The sequence below is a fragment of the Xyrauchen texanus genome, chromosome 4, assembly GCF_025860055.1.
Source record: "Xyrauchen texanus isolate HMW12.3.18 chromosome 4, RBS_HiC_50CHRs, whole genome shotgun sequence".
NCBI lineage: Eukaryota > Metazoa > Chordata > Actinopteri > Cypriniformes > Catostomidae > Xyrauchen > Xyrauchen texanus.
The window spans coordinates 28,722,782-28,745,606 of record NC_068279.1 but is presented as its reverse complement, the minus strand read 5'-3'; the positions used below and the strand labels follow the sequence as shown (position 1 = coordinate 28,745,606).

The following is a 22,825-nucleotide window of genomic DNA, read 5'->3' as shown; positions in this document are numbered from 1 at the left end:
ATACATAAATAAATAAATACATGTAATAATAAGAAAATGAATAAAGGAATAAATGTCTTGGTAAAACAAATTAGTTTTTAATTAAAGTTATTCCTGAATTTATTTTTGTAGACTTTTTTCCTTTATTTATTATTTTCTCTTTTTATTTTTATTCTTTAAAAATATTTTAATTCTTTCATTTTTTATTATTATTATTTATTTATGCATTCATTTATTTTTATATTTATTTATTCCCATCTGTATTTATTTCCATATTTAAATATTCCTACATGTATTTATTTTTATATTTATTCTTACATTTCTGTCTCTTGTATGATAATTATGTGGGCTGGTCCTGCTTACCATTGGTTTATCGTAGATTGAAGCTTGTGCTCGATTACTCTTGACTTGTTTTGATGTGATGTCAGGTCATAGTCATAAAAACATAAGAGCTTAAGTCAATCCAAGATTTATTGGTTATACTTACATTTACATTTACATTTATGCATTTATGCATTTGGCAGATTTATACTACAATCACAAAATAAATGGGGAGCTGTTTCTTCAACAAAACCACAAAATGAGCAAGTTTCATAAATTATATGATTTAGCCTTATACTTTTCTTTTTTTTCTGTGTATATAACTTCATATTTTCATGTCCGTAAATTCATAATATTGTTTTCTGTTGTTATGATTGTTCATTGTAAAAGATACAACCATGTTTCATTTCCCTGATCGTTTATGTATGTATGTATATATAAGTTCTGCAATAAAAAAAAAAAAGAAAAAATATATATATATATATAGCTGACGCTTCACATATATCTAGAGAGTTGCGCAACTTAGCAAATTAATTCGATAACCACGCATCAAATGACTATGTTTCATTTAGAGTAGAGGTGCTTATTGATGGTTTAGGAGAGCTGTAGGCCGGTATGAATGTCGAAGCACATCCTGGATTGTTAAACTCTCTGCAAAACGTTTCCCAGCATATTCTAAATCTGCGCGAGTGAGAGGGTGCTAAGGTGGGACATTCATCTTATTTGCTTTCGATAAGTACTATTGAGCTCTCAACCAATGATGCACTGCAGCTACGTAAAGACCGCCTCCCTCATTTCCAAGTTGCACACAGAAAAGTAAAAATAAATACATGTATAAATAAATATATATGGAAATTTATTAATGGTCTGCACTTATATAGCGCCCTTTTAACCTTAACAGTATTCAAAGCGCTTTGCACTGTGACTCATTCACCCTTTCACACACATATTCATACACCAATGGCGGCAGAGCTGCCATGCAAGGCGCTAGCCTGCCATTGGGAGCATCTTGGGGTTCAGTGTCTTGCCCAAGGACACTTCGGCATGTGGAATCATGTGGGCCGGGATTCGAACCACCAACCCTGCGAATAGTGGTCGACCCACTCTACCAACTGAGCCACAGTCCCAAAATAAATGTGGTTTAAATATATGTGGAAATAAATAAATATAAAAAATAAATGAACACAAACTAAAAAAATTAAAAAACAATGCAAAATAAATTAATAAATAAAAAAAAGTTACAAATAAATATAGAAAATAATAAAGGAATAAAATCATACAATAATAAATTCAAGAATAAATTAAATTAAAAACAAATTATATTTGTTTTATCAAGACATTTATTCCTTTAGTTATTTTTGTATTATTACATTTATTTATTTATTATTTTTGCAGGTTTGGGCCTCCATATATAATGTGTATATCAGCATAAAACTGGCCATCAGCCACTCTCCTCTCTAGATATTAGCAAGGGCACATTTGCTATTAAAAACCTAAATGGGTTGACCACTTTGTTGTTGGATGTTGGAATGATGCAGTCATTCCTGAGAAATGAATTGGTCATCAGTTTTGACATGTGTTGTTATCAGAGCACAGGGTCTCTGCTGAGCCCTTTATAAACAGATAGTGTTAACCTAGCTGACTTAACAGGTTCTTTACCACAGTGTAATTAACAGAACAAGTAACCGAGTAACCACCAGCCACATTTTAATGCAGATATTTGACTTCGTGTTATTGAATCAAGCTGGAGCCTGTTTCTTTTTTAGTGCTGACTTTGTTTCTCATACACTTTGTTACAGATCTGGGAGTGTTTGGACTGACTGGGATCAGATTTATGACTTTGTCAAAAATCTTACAGACAGATTTGTGAGGTAAACTTTAAATTTACACTGTTTTTATTTTCTATTACTGTTTCAATCAAAAGACAAATGGCAAATGTAACCAAACCTTTAAAAGGTTAGCTCTTCCATTTTGTTCTTTATCATAATTTTCTCACCCTCATTCCAAGGGAACACCATAGTGTCAAACCCTTACGACTTTCTGTCTTCCATGGAACACAAAAGGAGGTGTTAGGCAGAAGGTTGTGGACTGACATCCTCAGTCACCATTTACTATCACTGAATGGAAAAATATGCAATGAAAGTGAATGGAGCAGCTTACCGGGAAAATGTTAGAAATGATCTCAATACAGACAAGGTTTTCTAAAGCTTTAGAAATTTGTCAATACACCTTATACCACATAGGTCAACAGATAAAACAAGTCGATTCGTGGTGTGGGGGATTTATTGTTTTTAATTTAATCTTATTTTTTGTAAATAACGTGCACTGGTAAATAATTTTTAATACAAATAACAACATCCAATAAGAAAATAAAAATGGTCAGTTTTGAATTCATGGTTTAAAAAATTCAAGGAATAAAGAAAGTCATATGGGTTTGGAAAAATATGAGGGCAAATAAATGATGACAAAAATTCATTTTTGGGTCATTTAATAGTGTAACTGTGGCTTGATGGCACTATCAAAACACTGCTCTGTTTGTTTAAGGGGCCCATCCAGCCCAACAGAAACAGTGGTGAGAGTTTGTGGTGGGACTACCTACTTGTACAACCAATGGAGTCAGGCGTAGTTTTATAAAATCTAGAATCTATTTGAAATCATTGATTATTTGCTCTGGCTACAAATGGTTGCTTGCGTCAAGTTCAAGGCATTGATGCTTGCATACAGAAAAGCTACTGGTTCCGCGCCACCCTATCAACACTCACTACTTCAAGACTTTGTGCACTCCAGAAGCTTTTTATCGGCTGGTGAGTGGTGCCTCGTTTTGCCATCTCAAAAACACAAAAAAATCACTTTCTCTGACTTTCATTTTCACCATTGGTAACTGGTGGAATGATGTTCCAAACCCCACCCGAGCTGCTGACTATCTAACTACTTTCAAGAAACATCTAAAGAGGCATCTCTTTCATGAGGACTTGACCCAATCCTAATCCGCTGTCTTCCTTCTTCCTAAAAAACCCAAAACAATTCTAACTACAATCTTTTACCACTGCCTCTCACCTTCCTCCCTGCTTGTACTTCTCCGAGCAATTTGAAACTTTGTATTCCAACACTCTTGTTTTTGCCTCCTGTGGACAAATCGCTTTTGCTGTATTCTTCGTTTGTAAGTCGTTTTGAATAAATGCATCTGCTAAATTAATAAATGTAAATTGTTTATGCACTTCTGTTTGGTGTTGCTAGCGGTGCAGAAATGACACACTTCAGCTTTAATATGTGCGCAACAAACACATATGCACGAGACAATAGGATGTTTACTTTATGCTACTAAACAAGTAATTTGTAGAGTAATGGTTGTGAATATACTGTAATTCCCACTTAACCCACATCACAGGAAGTCATCCATCACAACTCAGCAAAATGCTAACTTGTCTACACAGTATCTACACATCCGGTTCTGAAATGGCCCTGTTGCAAGAAAAAAATAAACATAAAAAATTACCAGATGAATGTGAACTTATGTAACGTTGACTCAATGTGTGTGTGAGTACAGATGGTAGCGACCTATCCAGAAGAAAGCAGTCTGCTTGAGAAAATAGCAAAGGGAGCAGGTGGGAGTGGGTGGCAAAGAGGCTCAGTCTTCTGGGCTGTGAGAATGGCCATTTGCACTGCAAGCATCCAACAGCACACATATCCCTCATACATAAATAGAGAGGATGCAGACATTGTACTTTAACTCATGAGTGCAGGAAGACCAGTGCAGTCTGCCATAGACTTCTATTGTGCCATGTGGTTATTTGCACTGGCTCAATTTAGGGTCCTTCTTTTAAGCGTTGTATGGACCAGCTGTAAGTATAGACCATTTGATTGTCTTGAGGACTGTGTGAGGAGTTCCCATGTTGTTTTGTATCACAAGGGACCAAACAAGTCTTCAAGGAGAACACATATACAGCACATCTTTATTCAACTTCAGTGACACTGGAGGTCAGTTTGAATGTTTCAGCAATTATTTTTAATACATTTTGGAGAGTAATAGCATTTTGTATTTATCAAAATGTAAGTTATCAGCCAGTGAAATGTTCCAATAACCCATTTGTTTTTTGTTACCACAATTTGGCTGCTTGAACATACTTGGATGTTCTCCCTGAGTATCTCATGTGGGGGATGGTTGTGGATTGAATGTCGTTCTATTTGAGATAAAGCAGCACCTCTCCTTATGTTCAAAGTCCAGAGACTTAACTTCAAATGTGCAGAAGAACCCAACATGCTCCTATGCTGTATCAGCTTTCGTAACAGAATGTTGTGAAAAAGACCAACTGCTTCATTGAAATGTACTTGTCATAATGATATATATATATATATATATATATATATATATATATATATATATATATATATATATATATATATATATATATATATATATATATATATATATACTGTATATTTTTGTCAAATTATTTGTCAGTTGTCTATGAGAAAGGAATGCAGAACCAAGATCTTTTGAAGATAAAAATTCCAGGTTTTGTAAATGTTTGAACAATTTGAGAAATTCATGCTAAAATAAAACAAATAAACATACTACATACTATTACAATAATGATTGTATTTTACTTCCTAAATTTGTTGTGCCCAAATTGCACCAAAGTATTCCAGAAAAGTTGTATGGCTTGTTTGTCCTATTGTTATAACGAAAGGTAGGAGGAATAACTAGATATGTACATTTTCTGAAGAAAATATGAATGATGCTTGCCGTGGCATAATTTGTCACCACAATGTCCCACCAACTGCCCCAAGTGGAAAGAGGCCACCCCATGACAGTAGGATATTCTGGTGCAGAGACATGCATTTTGCTACTTGGTTGCTAGGGTAACCCCATCTGGTTGCTAGGCAGTTACCAGGGTGATACTCAAAAGGCTCTTTGCCAGCCTGAGTCAAATGAGCAAACCCGGATGTGTCTAAGATGTTCTATTGCAGATATATGTGTTTTGATACTTGGTTGCTAGGGTAATCCCATCTGGTTGCTAGGCAATATCCAGGGTGATACTCAAAAGGCTCCTTGCCAGCCTGAGTCAAATGAGCTAACCCAGAAGTGTCTACGATGTTTTGGTGTAGAGATATGGGTTTTGTTACTTGGTTGCTAGGGTAACCCCATCTGCTTGCTAGGCAGTTACCAGGGTGATACTTAAAATGCCCATTGCTAGACTGAGTCAAATGTTCCAACCCAGAAATATCTATGAGATATGTGTTTTGATACTTGGTTGCTAGGCTAACCCCATCTGGTTGCTAGGCAGTTGCCAGATTGATACTAAGAAGACTGATTGCTGTCCTGAGTCATACAAGCCAACAATGTAGTCTCTACGACATTCTGATCCTGAGATACCCATTTAAGCAATTTTGAATGGAAGTCAAGGGGGTTGTGTTGCTAGGGTGCTCTAAATGGTTGCTAGGGCATGGCAAGCCAGTAATCAGAGTGATTCTTGTTGGCTGCTTAATAACCTGACTGAAAAGAGTCAATCTCCAAGTCTCTACGACATTCTGTTCTGAAGATATCATTCTGAGCCATTTTGAATGGAGGTCTATGGGAGTGGTTGCTAGGGTGTGGCAATGCCATTTCCAATATGACACTTAAAGACTGATTGGTAGCCCGAGTGAAATGAGCCCACCCTCATGTCTCTACAACATTGTGAGTGGGATATATGATCTGACAAATTTCTTGCATTGACTCCCTTCCTATAGTACCCTATCAGACTTTTTGAGATGTTTTTTTCCCCCCACAGGGATGCACCATACCCCCCATCCCTTAGAAAAGTCATAGGACTGGTGTCCTCAATAGGCTGGTCTTTTTAACACCTCATTTGTGGGTCTATGACAAACGTTGCGGGATGAGTTAGGTGCCGAAATAGTGTATGTAATCATAAGTATGTGAGATTATAATAGTGATGCTTTGCTTCACAAGCACCGATAAATATAGAAAGTGACAGGTATAAATATAATCACCAACAGGATGTCTATATGAATCACACATGACAACATGTTTCATGTCTGATTATCAATTAATCACTTCCTTGGTCCAAGCAGAAGGGAATTTTTGTCAGTGACAAGTTTTTATTAGCTAGTCACATTGGATAGCATAGTCATAAACAAACTGATGATTTTGAGATGAGCATGTTGAAACTCTAGTTGTCCTCTTGCAACATCACAGGATTTCTCTGAAATCACTTACCAGCATTGCGTTTCCCAAAAGCATCGATTGTAGAGACCATTGGCGCCAGTGGATTCTAAGATCCTCTTAAGCTTACAAACCTTAACACTGATGCTTATCTTTAGCTTTATGAATAATGTGTATAATTAAGTCTCTCCTAACAAACAGATGTGGGGGGAAATCACAAAGAATGAATTGCCAGTGATTCACTAAAGGAATTATGCAAATCAGGCAATGTCTAGAAAAAAAAAAAACACCTGCAATTTGCACACTGCAATGTCCGATCTTGCAAGCCAGTTGCTAATGCTTTGTTGTGGAGGATGCAGCAGACCACTAAAATCTGTCATTCTTGGGAAAAATAAAAACATCTGCAATCCAGACACCTGAATTAGCATTTTAAAATGCTGAAGGTGCAGTGTTTGGAGAAATGCCTGGGTCTTTCCCATCATTTGATCAATTAGGATTTGAAGAATTACTTTTGCCATCATTGTTAGAAAATATACATCAACATCTCTTTAAACAAAATTCTGTTTATCACCTGTTTTCTAGTATTGACAATACTAGCACAATGTAAGTGAGTAATTTCTGAGCCACTAGCATCACCAAAGGGAATTGCAAATATAATCTTTAAGTTTTCAAACAGGTTCTAGAAAGCTCTGTCTTCCATTGATTGTACAAGACGATATTCCCATCCCAAACTCAGATCATTGGTCGAGCCAATTTTGCTCTGTCAGGCTGGATGTGCCACTCAACAAACAACAGCATCAAACCCCCTTAATATACAATAAGAATAATTTACATACAGAGGAAGTGTTTTTACTCAAAAATGAATGACAATGACTGAATTTAACTAAGGTGGACTTTGCATTTATTTAACATGATTTATCACTTATTTACAGTGTTTTAAATGTTTCCTTTTTTCACTATTGCAGTCCAAACATGAGAGTATCCTTCATAGTGTTTTCATCAAAAGCAGAGCTCATGTTACCTCTCACTGGAGACAGGTACTGAATCAGTGTGAAGTGTTTGTAGTGTTTGCATTAAAAAAAGCAAATAATACACCATGTGTTTATGTTTTATAAGGATAAGTAATGTATTTATGGAGTCAAGGCTACCTTCATTTGTTTTCCCGGACATGACTTTTACATATACATAACAAGAATATCTCTTTAGATCATGCTGATCAGAAATGTATTTGCTTTTCATTTTTAGAGCAAAAATTGATGATGGCCTGAAGCGTTTACGTGAGGTCAAACCAACAGGTGAAACCTATATGCACGAAGGACTGAAATTGGTAAATAATACTATTACCAGTATACAATTTTTGTTTTACTTCATGTGTACAGCTTAATTGAATTTGCATGGTTGTCAAGTCAAGTAATTTTTATTTGTATAGTACTTTTCACAACACACATCGTTTCAAAGCAGATTTACAGAAAATCAAGCATTAACAGAAAATTAAACTGCAATATCTATAAATTTGTAGAGTGATCATTTTGTAGTTTGATTAAATATGATTGTAAAATGTGAATAAAAATAAGTAATTAAATAGTTAAATAATAATTGTGTTTAGAACCCCAGTGAGTCGAAGGCTACTGTGGCATGGAACACTAAACGCCATAAGATGTTGGTTAATGGAGAAAATAACCTTGAGAGAAACCAGACACACTGTGGGGTCCAGTTCCCCTCTGGCTAAACAGCTTAAATATAATGCCAATATTTGTTGTTTGCGTACAGTGCAAGTCATGGTTTTAAATTTGTAAACTAAGTAAGTGTTATGGGCCAGTGTTTCAACAAAGGTTTTGAATGAACTGTAAGATAAATGACTAATGTCTTTGACATCCATCCAGGATTAACTGCAGTAGTTCACATAGCTGCATTGTCCTTTGTTAGTTGGCTGATGAAGGGTTTTGTTGGTAATTAATTGGTAGTCTATGCAGGGCTCAACACTAAGGTTTATTTCTACTGACCTGGTCGGGCCAGTGCTTCAGACTTTTACTTGCCCTGCCAAAATTTTCACTGGCCCCAAAACAAAAATGAAAAATAGCTGATTCATCATGGCTTAAAAATATTGTCCAAAGCTAAATATTGACATTGTGTTGATGAGTTGACACTAGGGGTCACACTTGGGAGCCCAGACATCTCTGATCTTTGAGAAAAGGCCAATGAAAATTGGCTTGTGGGATTTGCATGCCACTCCCTCGGACATACAAAAGGAGTGTTGCTTGCAAACACACACTCAGATTCTTCTGAGCCGAGCGGACATATTCACAGAGCTGAATTTCTCCTGCTGTTCCATTCATCTCTCTGTCTGAAAGGCTGTTGGATCTATGGCGCATTACAGCGGTTCTCCCCCCACACACAAAGGTTGTGCTGAATAAACACCCTGGGCGCTTCGACAGCTGAGCATATTTAGACAGTCAGGTTCATAAATATTGGGACATCGACACAATTGTAATCTTTTTGGCTCTATACACCACCACAATGGATTTGAAATGAAACGAAAAAGATGTGCTTTAACTGCAGACTTTCAGCTTTAATTTGAGGGTATTTACATCCAAATCAGGTGAACGGTGTAGGAATTACAACAGTTTGTATATGTGCCTCCCACTTTTTAAGGGATGGGACAATTGGCTGCTCAGCTGTTCCATGGCCAGGTGTGTGTTATTCCCTCATTATCCCATTTACATGGAGCAGATAAAAGGTCCAGAGTTCATTTCAAGTGTGCTATTTGCATTTGGAATCTGTTGCTGTCAACTCTCAATATGAGATCCAAAGAGCTGCCACTATCAGTGAAGCAAGCCATCATTAGGCTGAAAAATCAAAACAAACCCATCAGAGAGATAGCAAAAACATTAGGTGTGGCCAAATCAACTGTTTGGAACATTCTTAAAAAGAAAGAACGCACCGGTGAGCTCAGCAACACCAAAAGACCATGGAAATCAACTATGGTGGATGACCGAAGAATTCTTTCCCTGGTGAAGAAAACACCCTTCACAACAGTTGGCCAGATCAAGAACACTCAAGGTCAACAATCAAGAGAAGACTTCACCAGAGTGAATACAGAGGGTTCACCACAAGATGTAAACCATTGGTGAGCCTCAAAAACAGGAAGGCCAGATTAGAGTTTGCCAAACAACATCAAAAAAAGCCTTCACAGTTCTGGAACAACATCCTATGGACAGATGAGACAAAGATCAACTTGTACCAGAGTGATGGGAAGAGAAGAGTATGGAGAAGGAAAGGAACTGCTCATGATCCAAAGCATACCACCTCATCAGTGAAGCATGGTGGTGGTAGTGTCATGGCGTGGGCATGTATGGCTGCCAATGGAACTGGTTCTCTTGTATTTATTGATGATGTGACTGCCGACAAAAGCAGCAGGATGAATTCTGAAGTGTTTCGGGCAATATCATCTGCTCATATTCAGCCAAATGCTTCAGAACTCATTGGACGGCGCTTCACAGTACAGATGGACAATGACCCGAAGCATACTGCGAAAGCAACCAAAGAGTTTTTTAAGGGAAAGAAGTGGAATGTTATGCAATGGCCAAGTCAATCACCTGACCTGAATCTGATTGAGCATCCATTTCACTTGCTGAAGACAAAACCGAAGGGAAAATGCCCCATGAACAAGCAGGTACTGAAGACAGTTGCAGTAGATGCCTGGCAGAGCATCACCAGGGATGAAACCCAGCGTCTGGTGATGTCTATGCGTTCCAGACTTCAGGCTGTAATTGACTGCAAAGGATTTGCAACCAAGTATTAAAAAGTGAAAGTTTGATTTATGATTGTTAATCTGTCAATTCTTTGCTTTATAAAGACGTTTTATTTGGTTTCCACAGTTTTGGTAACTTAAGTTAATATTTTCTGACTAATCTGTTTATTTTTCTTGCCAAGTTTTTTATACATAAGTGTAAATTAATGTCTATAAAGCCCCTATTTGCACTTTTTTTGTAAAGACTTAAAATATTATTTAAATACTCTTTGTACCTGCAACAACTCCAAAGCATTGAAAACCATTGCACTATGTAATGAATATAATGTCTTGGCATTATTGTAAAATATAACTGTAGTATTGTGTACTATGTATACCCCTGGCTTGTTTCTACAAGACATTGTGTCCTCCGGCCATGTTGCTGAACCGAGCCACTGTTGCGGCCGAACCTCATTGTCGGCTCCTCAGAAAACTCCTGAATGAAACAGACGCATTTCCCTCCCTTTATACCCGTATGTCCGGGGGCGGGACATGCAAATTCTGTCTGCCAATTTCTTATTGGCCTTCTCTCATAGATCAGAGATGCAAAAGGCTCTCAAGAGAGTTCCCTAGTGTCGCTTCTTCGACACAACGTCTTGTTCCCTCCATCAGGGAACAGAGGTTACATCCGTAACCTAGACATTGTTGTTGTTGCTAGTTTGTATGTTTGAGTTGAAAAATACACATTTCAACATTATCTGTAATCTATTTGTGCATTTTCCTTTATAACCAAGAAATTTGACTCGTGATACCATTTGTTTATTATATCGCAATCGCATATCGCATTATTAAACTCAATAATCGCAATATGACATTTTCCCCAAATCGTGCAGCCCTATTCTGTATGTTTGTACTTGAGGCAGCGTAATTAAACTAGGCCAGCTGTTTCTGTGCTTTTGTTCCACTCATGACCATATAAGGCATAATTGCATGTTTATCTTTTTACATAAACATACATTTAACATTCTGAATTTGGACTTCTTACAAGTTCTGTATGAGCCCTGTTTTTGCTACAATGATATAGAATGTATGTTTGTTTTTATATCCCTGTTTTTTGAGTGAAAAAGAGATGATTTTTACTGTCATTTCTTCTCACAAAGATTTACAAAACAATTTCTTCCTCTTCCCAGGCATGTGAACAAATGAATGGACAGGTTAAAAAGTCATCTAGTATAATTGTGGCCTTGACTGATGGAAAGCTTGAACCATATATCCACCAACTTACTAAGGATGAGGTTAGCTGGTATTTCATATTTGAAGCCCATTTTGCAAGATTATAGAACAGACAATTCTGTTATAATGACTGTATGTTGTGAACACAGGCTGATATAGCAAGGAAGTTTGGGGCTCGTGTGTATTGTGTTGGTGTTAAAGACTTTGATGAAGAACAGGTAATATTGCCATTACAGAGTTTAAAATATAAAATGTAATATGTTCAGATTCAAATTCTTGCTTCCTGTCCACTGTATATGTGTACACAGTGCATGTGAGAATGATAAACTATATAAAGCTTTTCTGTGTTTCACTAAATGCATGGAGTTTTGCAGAGTTGCCTGTAATGATTGTACTACAGCTTTCTTCCTGTCTCTGTAGTGATGCAAAACTGAGTTAAAGGAGAGGAAACTTCAACAAGGTTTTTTTTTCCTTGCTTGGCTATCTGCCCTGTTGTTATTATCTCTGTTTTCCTGCCAACAGCTTGCCGATGTTGCTGATACCAGAGAGCAAGTGTTCCCAGTCAAAGGAGGCTTTCAAGCTCTCAAAGGCATCGTTAACTCGGTAGGTTCTCCATGCCATTGGTACCCATCCCAAAAGGTGTAAAATATGTCGCTGTGCTTTAAGGCAAATCCTTTGACTGAACTAGTAAACAGTCATTTATAGTACACTAATTGAATGAACAGTCCCTTGGAAGGGGGTTAAATGCTATGCAAAAGGGAAAATGGAGAGAGAAATGGTGCAGGGTTTGAACCTACAGTCTTTCTGTTCTATTTTGTTCTTTCAATATATATATATATAATGATGCTAAAACAATATACTATAAGTCTGCTCTTTGGATACATCAAAGTGTGGAAAAACAATGTTTTATCAAGCAACTGTATAAAATATATCTTTTTATTTTTTGGTCAATTGTGTAAGATTATAAAGGACAGTTCTCAAGCATGGCGTTTTTATTATTTTGCAAAAGCAGCTTGATCCCACACAAACATGTCAGCAATTTTATTTGCTTCATGATGATTTGAAATGACCATCTTGAAGTGGCATTTTTGCCCATACATGTATATGGTATTTAGCAATAATGCAGTTTAATTGAGTAAACTTGGTACAAGCATAGAGCATCTTTGGCCTTGAATAAGCCAGCAACAGCTGAGGTCAGTGTTGTTCCACAAGGGTGTGTTGTTTTGTGACCACAGGAATCAGTTTCTGGGATATTTTTCAGAATTAGTCATGCAAGATAAGGGAAACCACCTTCTTGTAATTTCTTGAAATATGTTTTGTCCAGAGAGAGGACATGGAAAAATGGACAATTCATCTTATTATTGAGCCTTATTACTTGCTGATTTGGCCAAATGTAGTTTCAGGTCCAGCAAAACAGGCATTCTCCAGTTATTAGTAATCCTGGAGGCTGAGGTAGTTGGACTCATGTTGCTCTCTGCTAAGGTTTCCAGGATTTGAGATCATCTGTGCAGCTTTGCAGTCTGGACATAAAGTAGACTTAACAGAGATTTTGCAGAAAGCAAAAGCCTAAAGAATAAATTTAGCTAGGCCTTTTTTAATATTCCAAGAATGTTTTGATTGATGGGCAGAGAAAATTTAAGTTTATGTATTGTGGCTTCATAGACTAAGTTCACACAGCAGCAGAATACGGTACCTGTTTTACAGTGCTAAATATTGTTATGGTCACACACATTTTAGATACAAAATGCTGTCTATAACCAAACTGGTTGCTAATTTTGACTCAAAGCTGCATTTTGAGAGTGACTTAGCTAAACCTGTGCTGTGTGAACAGAACCGCACTGGACAGCTAATTGTTTGTCATGTCAGATTGTGCATTTGCAACTCTGTACTGCACACACATTTGACTCGTGTGTGTAATTCGCAGAGATGGTTATATGAGCTGTGTGTTATCCGAAGACTGTAGATCCAGTTTCTGTCTTCCATCAGAACAAATCCCATCAGTTTTGTGGTCTGGGTGCAACTCAAACTCTGCTTTTTTTTGTTGTAAAAAATAAAAAAGCATTCAAAACAGCTGTCGGTTAATTACCGTAAGATTTGATGAATGATCTTGCATCTCGCTTCTCAATTGATGTTATTTATTTATATAGATGTTAGATGAGATGTTATGGATGTCTTTGATATTTATTTTAGTCACTGTCACTATGGTTATAAGCGTTATTCATTGGTATGTAGGTATGGACCCATGCTGTTGTATGAACAAGGCAATTGGGGATTCACGCTTGGTGGTACAGTAAATATGGTTGTCACTTTTCAGTTCTGAACACTGACTGGGAACGTAGCCATATATACTGTACATTTCCTGTTTAAACCACTTTGAATATCTGGATGATATGGTTGACTGGTGCACATGTATATACGTAACTCCACATAACACTGACCTGTATGGGAGGGTGGCACAAAATAAGCTATTTCTCAAAAGGACAGACAGATCTACAAGCGTGTTTGGAGTAAAAACACAATCTGATGAGGTGAACAATATTTTTTGCCAAAATTGAAAGTTGTATTTGTGGTGCAAATTCTCACACTTTTAAAGTGTTTAAGTTTCTTTTAGTTTTTAAAATGTCCTATTTTCTATGAATCATAGCAGCAATCATTTATCAAATGATGTAGAAGAGTGTTATATCTCCAGAATCAGTGTAGCGATCACTCTTTCTGTATTTTAAAGAGTCGAATCAGGTGCCTATGCCCAGTTGCATAAAAGTTTTTCCCTGAAGTATATAACACTTAAATCATGATTTCCCATTACCTGAGGGAATGACTTTAGGGTGTTGCAAACAATCCCTTAGACACTTATCTTAGGTAATGGAAACCATTAAGGGATTTACTACAGTGAGCAAGGTTTTACCATGGACACGGTATGTCTCTGCGAACTTTCAGAAGATCGGAAATGTCCTGACCAACACTTGGGCAATTTTACCAAATAGAACATACTTTAACTTTACTTTTATTTTAATATTAATGATTATTAAAATTTCTCTGTATCATTATCATGTGTAAATTATTGCCCAACCTCTTCTGAAGCAGCGTGTAAATGCCATTGTTACGTGTCACCTGTTTTTACGGCACTTTTTCAGTATGCACCGATCACAGTAGTTTACGATTACTGCATAAATATTTTTTCAAACTAATTTTCTGGAGGATACACAGGTGGATTTCCATTGGTGTCTGAGGTACAAACACTTTGTGTTTAATCGATTTAAACACTTTTTTGTGTAACATTTTCCTGTGTAAACGTCCTGAGTTTTGCATGCAGACCAATTAATGGAGGATTCTGCTTTTACAGACTTTTGAAAAAGACATTTTGAAAGACTGCCTGGTAAGAGTTGGATTAGAGGTGCAAAATGCTTGTTTAACTCTGGAGAGAACTGATTGCCATCCCAAATTAAGAATATTAGTGGTGGTCAGTAGGGGTGTAGGATGTATATAAAAATGAGTGATATATATCGCAAATTAACTTGTGGTATGATTTTAATTCACCCATTTGAACAGTTTATAAGGACACAGATAAGATATAATTCACCCTAGCACACTATACTCTTCAATTGGTTGTATAAACGTAGCTATTTATTCATTTTTATAAACCTTGAAACTCTACCTATACTTCTAACCTCAGGAAACACTGAAGAAAATGACATTTAAGGGGCTTTATGCAACACTTTTAAGTGCACATTTAAGTAAAAAATAAATACTTGAAGGAAATCATAAGGGGTTGTGACGTTTTACCCATAAAAACCCTTAAATAACACTTAAGGGTTATTTCCTGCAACACCCTTAAGTTTAAGGGGAACATTAAGGTGATCTTAAGGGAAAATTACACTTAAGGTGATTTATGCAAGCGGGCACTGGATTGCAGTGGTGGAGGGAATGCTGGACAGTCCTAGTAAAGCAGGCCAGATCGTGTTAGTCTTCTACAACCTAGAACTCAGTACCAAAAGGCAAAATCTGAAATTGTACCATTAAGATTGTTTTTAGCACTAAATAATTCTTATTGAATTCCCACCATAATTTTGACAATATTATTATAAAATAATAAACAATTTTAAACAATTTTTAAGTTAAATTCATTTCTTATTTTTTACTGTAATACTAATATTTTGAGTCTATTACTGTGTGTATAGATAGCTGCCATAGAAAATAAGTAGAAAGGTCTTGCAATGAACTCCCTTGTCTTGTGCCTACTCATAACTCATTAAAGAGCTATAAAGACCATCCCCAGTATCTTTTATTCCCGACGTTCAGTCAGTGTTCCTTCTCCCCTTTAATGATGGCACAGTTTATCAGGTGTCATATTCAATCAGTCTGGTTCATACGCTTCTTCCACTTCAGTCTATAGCCTAATCTCAAATGCAGGTGATTCGGAGGACCATATCTTCCTGTTAATGTTGTCTTTTTGCCATTGTGTACAGACATTTGCATAGTTTGTCCTCTGTTGATTTATGTGGATGATGGGAGCGGCGACGGTGGCCTCTCACAGGCCTGTTTATATGATAATGTCAGCCTGCACTCTTTAATAGAGCTGAAGAGGTAGAATGGCACTGCATAATTTCCCCATAACGGCTGACATGGGTCTATCCCGCACCACACTGTATGATGCTCCTCTCATTGAGCTTGATTTGGCATAGCAAACATCCCGCCGTGAATATTAAAGACCTTGGCATGGAAAAAAGACGATAGCTGATGATAGCTGATACAGTGATTCAGCGGGGAAAAGTAATGATTTGAATCCATATTTTATTATGCAGATCCTCAAGCAATCATGCACGGAGATCCTCACGGTGGAGCCATCCAGTGTCTGCATGAACCGTAAGCATTTTAAGAGGTTTTACGGCTATTAATGTGGATGAAATTGTCTCTTTGTGTGTGTGTGTGTGTGTGTGTGTGTGTGTGTGTGTGTGCGTGTGTTGTGTGTACGTGGTAGTTGATTTGGGTGAACGCCCAGAAGTGCTTCTCATTATGTCCTCATCTGGTTTACATACCACAGAGTCCTTTGATATTGTTTTGAGGGGGAACGGGTTCACACTGGGGAGACAAGAAGGAGTACTTTGCAGTTTCATTGTGGATGGAGATACTTACAGTAAGTGTAGTTAGAGTTCATATCTTGAACTCACCTTCACCCTAAGGTCACAGGGGCACCAAAAGTATTTGAACACTTTTGGACAATTGCGTCAAACTTAAAGTGATACTCCCCCGCCCCCCTAAAAAAAAATAAAAAATAAAAAAAAATAATTGTTTACTCACCCTCATGGTTTTCCAAACCTGTATGACATTCTTTCTTCCTTGGACCACAAACACTTTCATTGTAGGTTAAAAATATGATGCTATAAAAGTAACTGGTGACTTGACTAATTTATCTTTTTCATTCTACTTGAAAAGGATGCTTGTGTTATCTTTCTTTATATAAATGCCACTTGGATTGATATTTTGTTACTGTATATAATGTAATATAAACATTCATGCATTTTTAAGTATGGCTTAAAGAGTTAGTTCATCCAAAGTAGAAATTTTGCTGTCATTTCCTAGCTGTCAGATTTGGCACAACATGAGGGTAAGTAAATGATGACAAAACAAATTGGTGAATTGTCCCTTTAACTGTCCAAATGTTTTGGGAGGCCACTGTATACTGCAGCGATACACTACAAGATATATGAGAGATTGTCTGTTTGTGAGAATTGTTCATACAGAAAATGACAAGCTTGAAATAATGACAAGTTTTATTGTGGCTTAATGGATCAGCTTACAAAGGTTCACTTGAGGTCCTTAAAGGGATAGTTTACCCAAAGATGAAAATTCTCTCATCATTTACTCACCCTCATGCCATCCTAGATGTGTATGACTTTCTTTCTTCAGCAGAACACAAAAAACGATTTTTAGAAGAATATCTCAGCTCTGTAGGTCCATACAATGCAAGTGAATGGTGATCAGACCTTTGCAACTCCAAAAATCACATAAAAGAAACATAAATGTAATCCATAAGACTCCAGTGGTTAAATCCATGTCTTCTGAAGCAATATAATTGGTGTGGATGAAAAACAGATCAAAATGTCCTTTTTACGCTAAATCTTCACTTTAAATTTTTACATCTGAAAGTCACATGTGGTGCCTGTTTAGTTTCACTATCACATCTGAAAGTGAAAGTGTAGATTTAGAGTAAAAAAGGATTTAAATATTGTTCTGTTTCTCACCCACACCTTTTAAATCACTTCTGAAGATATGGATTTCAACACTGGATTCTTATGGATTACTTTTATGTTTCCTTTATGTGACTTTTGGGGCTACAAATCTCTGATCACCATTCCCTTGCAATGACTGGACCTACAGTGCTGAGATATTCTTCTAAAAATCTTCATGTGCATTCTGCTGAAGTAAGAAAGTCATACACATCTGGCATGGTATGAGGGTGAGTAAATGATGCTGGAATTTAGATGTTGGGTGAACTATTCCTTTAAAAGCAGAATGAAATATTTAACTAGACAATGAGTGCACTGTTTTGACTTTTAAAGCTACAATATTTTTTACTGCCAATCATATAGAGCTACTGCAGTCAATTTCTTAAAGGAATGATAATTGAAAATTAAGTTCTGTCATCATTTACTCACCATAACGTTGTTCCAAATCCAAAACAAGACTTTTCCGTGGAACACAAAAGGAGATGTGACAGCTTGTATGGGAAAAAGATGCAATGCACTTCAATGGTGACTTAGACTAACATACTTACTAAGATCTTCCTTTGTGACCCACAGATGGCAGAATAATAATTGAAATAACATTAAGGTAAATAAATGTTGACAGAATATTTATTTTGGGGTGAACTATTCTCAATTCAGGAGATTTAAGCAGACCCTGAATGGTGCTTCCTTTTCGAGTGAAGTATCATAACCTCCATGGGATACACATGTTCTCTTACTGGCTATGTAACCAGACAGGAAATAGACTGAATGTTGAATTCTGGGTGCCTTCAGTAGTGATAAGACAAAAGAATCTGTTTTAATTGGAATGAAATAATACCTCTCCTCCCTAGACTCAACTGCACACGTCAGCAGTGACTAGTGAGCCTCTACACTAGACCTGGGCAATTTACGGCCAGTTGGATGGATCTGGCCTTCCACATGGTTTAATATGGCCAATGGCTCATTTATCCTAAAGTTTTTTCTTTTCATTGGATATTTCAGTTATATATCACTGAGACCTAATTGGCCTCCACAAGTGTTTAACATGCTCAGGGTTGCCAGACAAGAGATGCAGCATCCCCCAATTTGAGATTTATACTTGCGCAAATTGGAAATATTCTGCCTAATGTTATACTTATTATGTGCAATCTGGCAACCATGCACGCAAGTGAGCTCTTTCTAGCTCTCAATCTCTAATGCAATATTCTGCTCAAAGAAAATTGTTATACAGCCACTCTGTGTCCATTCTTGGGGCTGCTTGTGATGTTTGGTGCTATTAAGTTTGCAGGTAAACCTTCTCAGTGATGAAATTAAATATAAAAGTCGATCTCAGCATCATTTACATGTGGAGGGTTAATCATTGACATGCAGGGCCATAGCAAGGTAATCTAGGCCCCCAACTGTATATTGCTTTGGGCCCTTTTCCTATTAAAAAATACAGTTTAGAATATGTTGGGGGTCCCCCTGGACATTTAGGCCCCTAGAATAATTACCACCTTTCACCCCACCAGCTATGGCCATGTTAACACGCAAGCAAAATCAAGCGTATACATGAATATGTAATTTAGAAATGTTGACGTCCCCTCACACATGCATGTTAATCTAACTCTTACAGTAATCATTTATCATAGTCATGCAGCCTGTGTTATTCTGTTTTGTGCTAAATGGAAAGTCAAACCATTGACGAGACCCGCATCATGACCCGTTTAGCATATAAACGGGTAATGTTTTGAGAATAAAATATGTATACTCACCCAATTTTTCGACATACATTAAAAGTTGAATAATTTTAAATTGTATTTAATTAAAACAGACCTCTGATGTAGAGAGTGTTAAATTGAATAATACATTAACAGGGAAGTAGAGATGGTAAAATAAATAATCTATAATAAACTCAGCCTTTATTATATTTTTTAATGCCTGATAGAATAGTATCTACCTTTGCAGAGCAGTACAATACTTTAGGCAATTGCAGAATAGTCCCATTAGTCACTGATACACTGAGTGCACAATTATTTCTGGCCTTAAAAGATACAAAACCCAAATCAATGTGGATTTGAGTATTCAATTTCAAAGTACTTTATTGGCATGAATGTGTTTACATTTATTATTTCCATAGCATCAATACTCAAAGCAAGTAATGACAAGAAAAAAGAGAATAAGAATAATTAAGCTGTTAACACACATTTAAAAAAAAAAAAAATTCCAACTAGTTTGGCAGCGTACCATAACACAATAAACTTTTGATTCATTTTGCAGATGAAAAGCCAAGCAAGGTGAAGGATGACTATGTCCTGTGTCCCGCTCCTGTGCTGTATTCAGTAGGACAGTAAGTATTCCAAAATGTGTATATGTGTTTAAAGCAGCAAGTGTCATTTACAAATAGCTGAGGTCTGTTTTTTGTTTGCCACACTGGAAACTGTCAGTGTCATTGAGATTTAAAAATGTGCTGAAAACAAAATGGTTTATTGAAATCAATTATACAGTTACTGTAGGTCCGGTTCTTTAATCTGATTGGACAAGTGGCGTTCCAAGCGTGCCCATGTTTAGTATAACAGTACTGGGATGCTACAGTTTTTGTCACATTCCGCTTGACTGTTTTGTGACGTTCCAAACAGGCTGAGCATTGCTCGATTTCTTTGACTCTGTTCTGAACCATTTTCATTGGTGGAGCAAAAAAAGACAAAATTACTTGCCATTTTATGTCTATAATGTATTTATGTAACACGGCTGTGGTTACATGTGACCTATTGCTTAATTAAATGTATCGCACGTGATTTCAAACCCTAAACAGATTGCTACAGCCTACAGATCATACATAATATCAGGGAAAAGATTGTGACCCATTAAGTTATTGTGCCATATACCAGCCTACAATGTCATGTTATATTTGAAGTGAGATAGAGACACAGCACCCTGTGTAGATCTGGGATTAACTGTGAACAGCTTGTGTGAAATTATAATCAGATTTATGGTCTGATTATAATTTCGGGATGTTTGAACCCCTATATGTGGTCGCCATTCTAAAGACTTGCTTAATTAACTCTTGGCTGGCAACTGTGACCCATTAAGTAGTTTGCTGCTATGAAAACACATCTGGTAGAGGGCTTTAGGTAAAAGAATGTTCAACAGATGCACCGATTCTCTTTTCCATGCTCCGATTTAAATAATTTACTATGCTCTAACAATAGGCACCACAAAACACCTGCAACATCTGAGTGTAAGGGATTTCTCTTATCTGCCTCTCTGTTCTACCACACTCTGAACCTTACATTTCATCTGTCCAGTTTGCATGCAAAATTATTCTCATCTCTGATTAGAATCATACTACTGTAGGGTATGCCAGTTCTTACCTAGAGGAAAAAGAAATACATATTTGTGTCATGTGTGTAATAGGGGTGTAACTGTTCGCAGTAAAAAACAAACCATACGGTTTGCCACCCACGGTTCGGGAAGCTTTGGCACTGTGCGGTCGCTTCACCTCAAGTTTAATGGCGCATTGGGAGCACAAGAAAACAAAGCATCAAACACAATTACACAATTAAGCACAATTACAACCTCCGCTAATGCTCCTGTATGGCTTTGTAGATGGACGCTCCACCTGTGTTTCATGTGGGTCAACTTGATGTCATCACTGCAAGCGTTGTGTGTAGTTGAAAATGGCAACTGGAGAAAACGAGTTGCTGGTAGAGAAGCCCCCTGCATTTCTCCTTTCTGGGAACATTTTATTTTTGCAGTCAATTACAACGTTTGTCAAAATACGTCTACAAAACAGGCACTATTTGCAGACATCGCTCGGCATGAGTGCTGTATACTAGTAATGCACATATGTCAATAATGAGGGTTTAAATAAATTTAAATAAAGAGGGTTTATTTAAAACGTGCACGCAATCCTTCCTGTTTCTTCGTGAGGCTGTAATCTTATCGCGAGTGTCATTAATGTGATTTGATTAATACCATTATAATACTGTTATAGTAATACATTGATCCATGATTAATCTTTTACATCGACATCACCCAGGGAAAGAGCCGCAGGTGAGATGAAACTGCACACACTCCCTTCCATTTTAAGTAGAAACTCAGTGCTAATTCGGACAGACATGAAACAATAATTAAAGCGCTTGTGGTGTTCATGTGGGATTTCCATGTATCTGATTAAAATACTCGAGCAGCATTATCACAACATCCCTTCTCGAATGCATTCTATCCTTTTATAGTGATGTTCAGCTTCCGAATATTGAATATATGTTGAGATGAGATGGAAGTTCACTTTATGTTTATGCATGTTGTGTATTAGTGCAGGTATTAAGTTAAATTGTTGATTTAGTAATTAGAGAAACAGTTTTTATTGGTTAAGGACCCTGACGAAAATTAACCATGGTTTTTACTATAGTAATATTGTAGTAACCATGACTGCTGTCACCATGGTTTTCTGATCAGAAATCATGGTTTTGATACAGTTAACCGTGGCTTTATAACAGTAATACTGTAGTGTCTATATAGTAATCATGATTTTACTATAACCAGGACAGTAACCATGTTTATATTGTGGTTACTATCATTTTATTACAAATGCCATAGTTAATCTATGGTTACTGTTGTAAAACAATGATTGTTATTTAAGGGAAAACCTGTTGAAGTGTTTACCAAATAGATTATTCTTTGGATTTCGCAGTAATATTTTTTTTCTGAACAAAGCAAATACCATACCATAATCGTGACCCTTCAACCATGATACAAACCAAACCATGAGAAATTCTAACCGCTACACACCTAATGTGTAAGCATGAATTTTCCTGAACAATCCTTTCTTCAGACCACAAATCATAAGACTGCTGACCTGGAATAGACCACCAGAGCAGAGTGTCCCAACCTTTTTTGTCTTATATTACCTCACAGCTACATCAGGAAGTTTACCTGCCATTCGCTTCATGGACTGTGCAGTTGTGAGTTGAAAAATGAAGTTTATGGTGTGCATGTAGCTGATTAATCTTGCATATATACAGTATGTGTTTGAGTAAGGTTACTAGTTTGTCAAGACAAACTTGATGTTGGCTAGACAAAGAATTACGTTTAAAAGTTATACGGGCCATACAGTAAGAAAGACAGATAGTAAAACCATCAGTCGGTCGGTCGAACTGACGGACGGATGGTCAGACAGACAGACAG

At 36.8% G+C, this 22,825-nt stretch overlaps 1 protein-coding gene across 1 annotated transcript in view; it reads left to right on the top strand.

Moving 5' to 3' along the window:
- Positions 1-22,825, top strand: part of antxr2a (ANTXR cell adhesion molecule 2a) — a 108,021-nt gene that overhangs the window by 3,665 nt on the left and 81,531 nt on the right. The window contains exons 3-11 of the mRNA XM_052125628.1: positions 2,100-2,171; positions 7,432-7,503; positions 7,712-7,793; positions 11,387-11,491; positions 11,579-11,647; positions 11,952-12,032; positions 16,232-16,292; positions 16,471-16,563; positions 19,916-19,985. Of these exons, the coding sequence (XP_051981588.1) occupies positions 2,100-2,171; positions 7,432-7,503; positions 7,712-7,793; positions 11,387-11,491; positions 11,579-11,647; positions 11,952-12,032; positions 16,232-16,292; positions 16,471-16,563; positions 19,916-19,985 (705 nt within the window). The remainder of the gene's footprint in view (positions 1-2,099; positions 2,172-7,431; positions 7,504-7,711; positions 7,794-11,386; positions 11,492-11,578; positions 11,648-11,951; positions 12,033-16,231; positions 16,293-16,470; positions 16,564-19,915; positions 19,986-22,825) is intronic.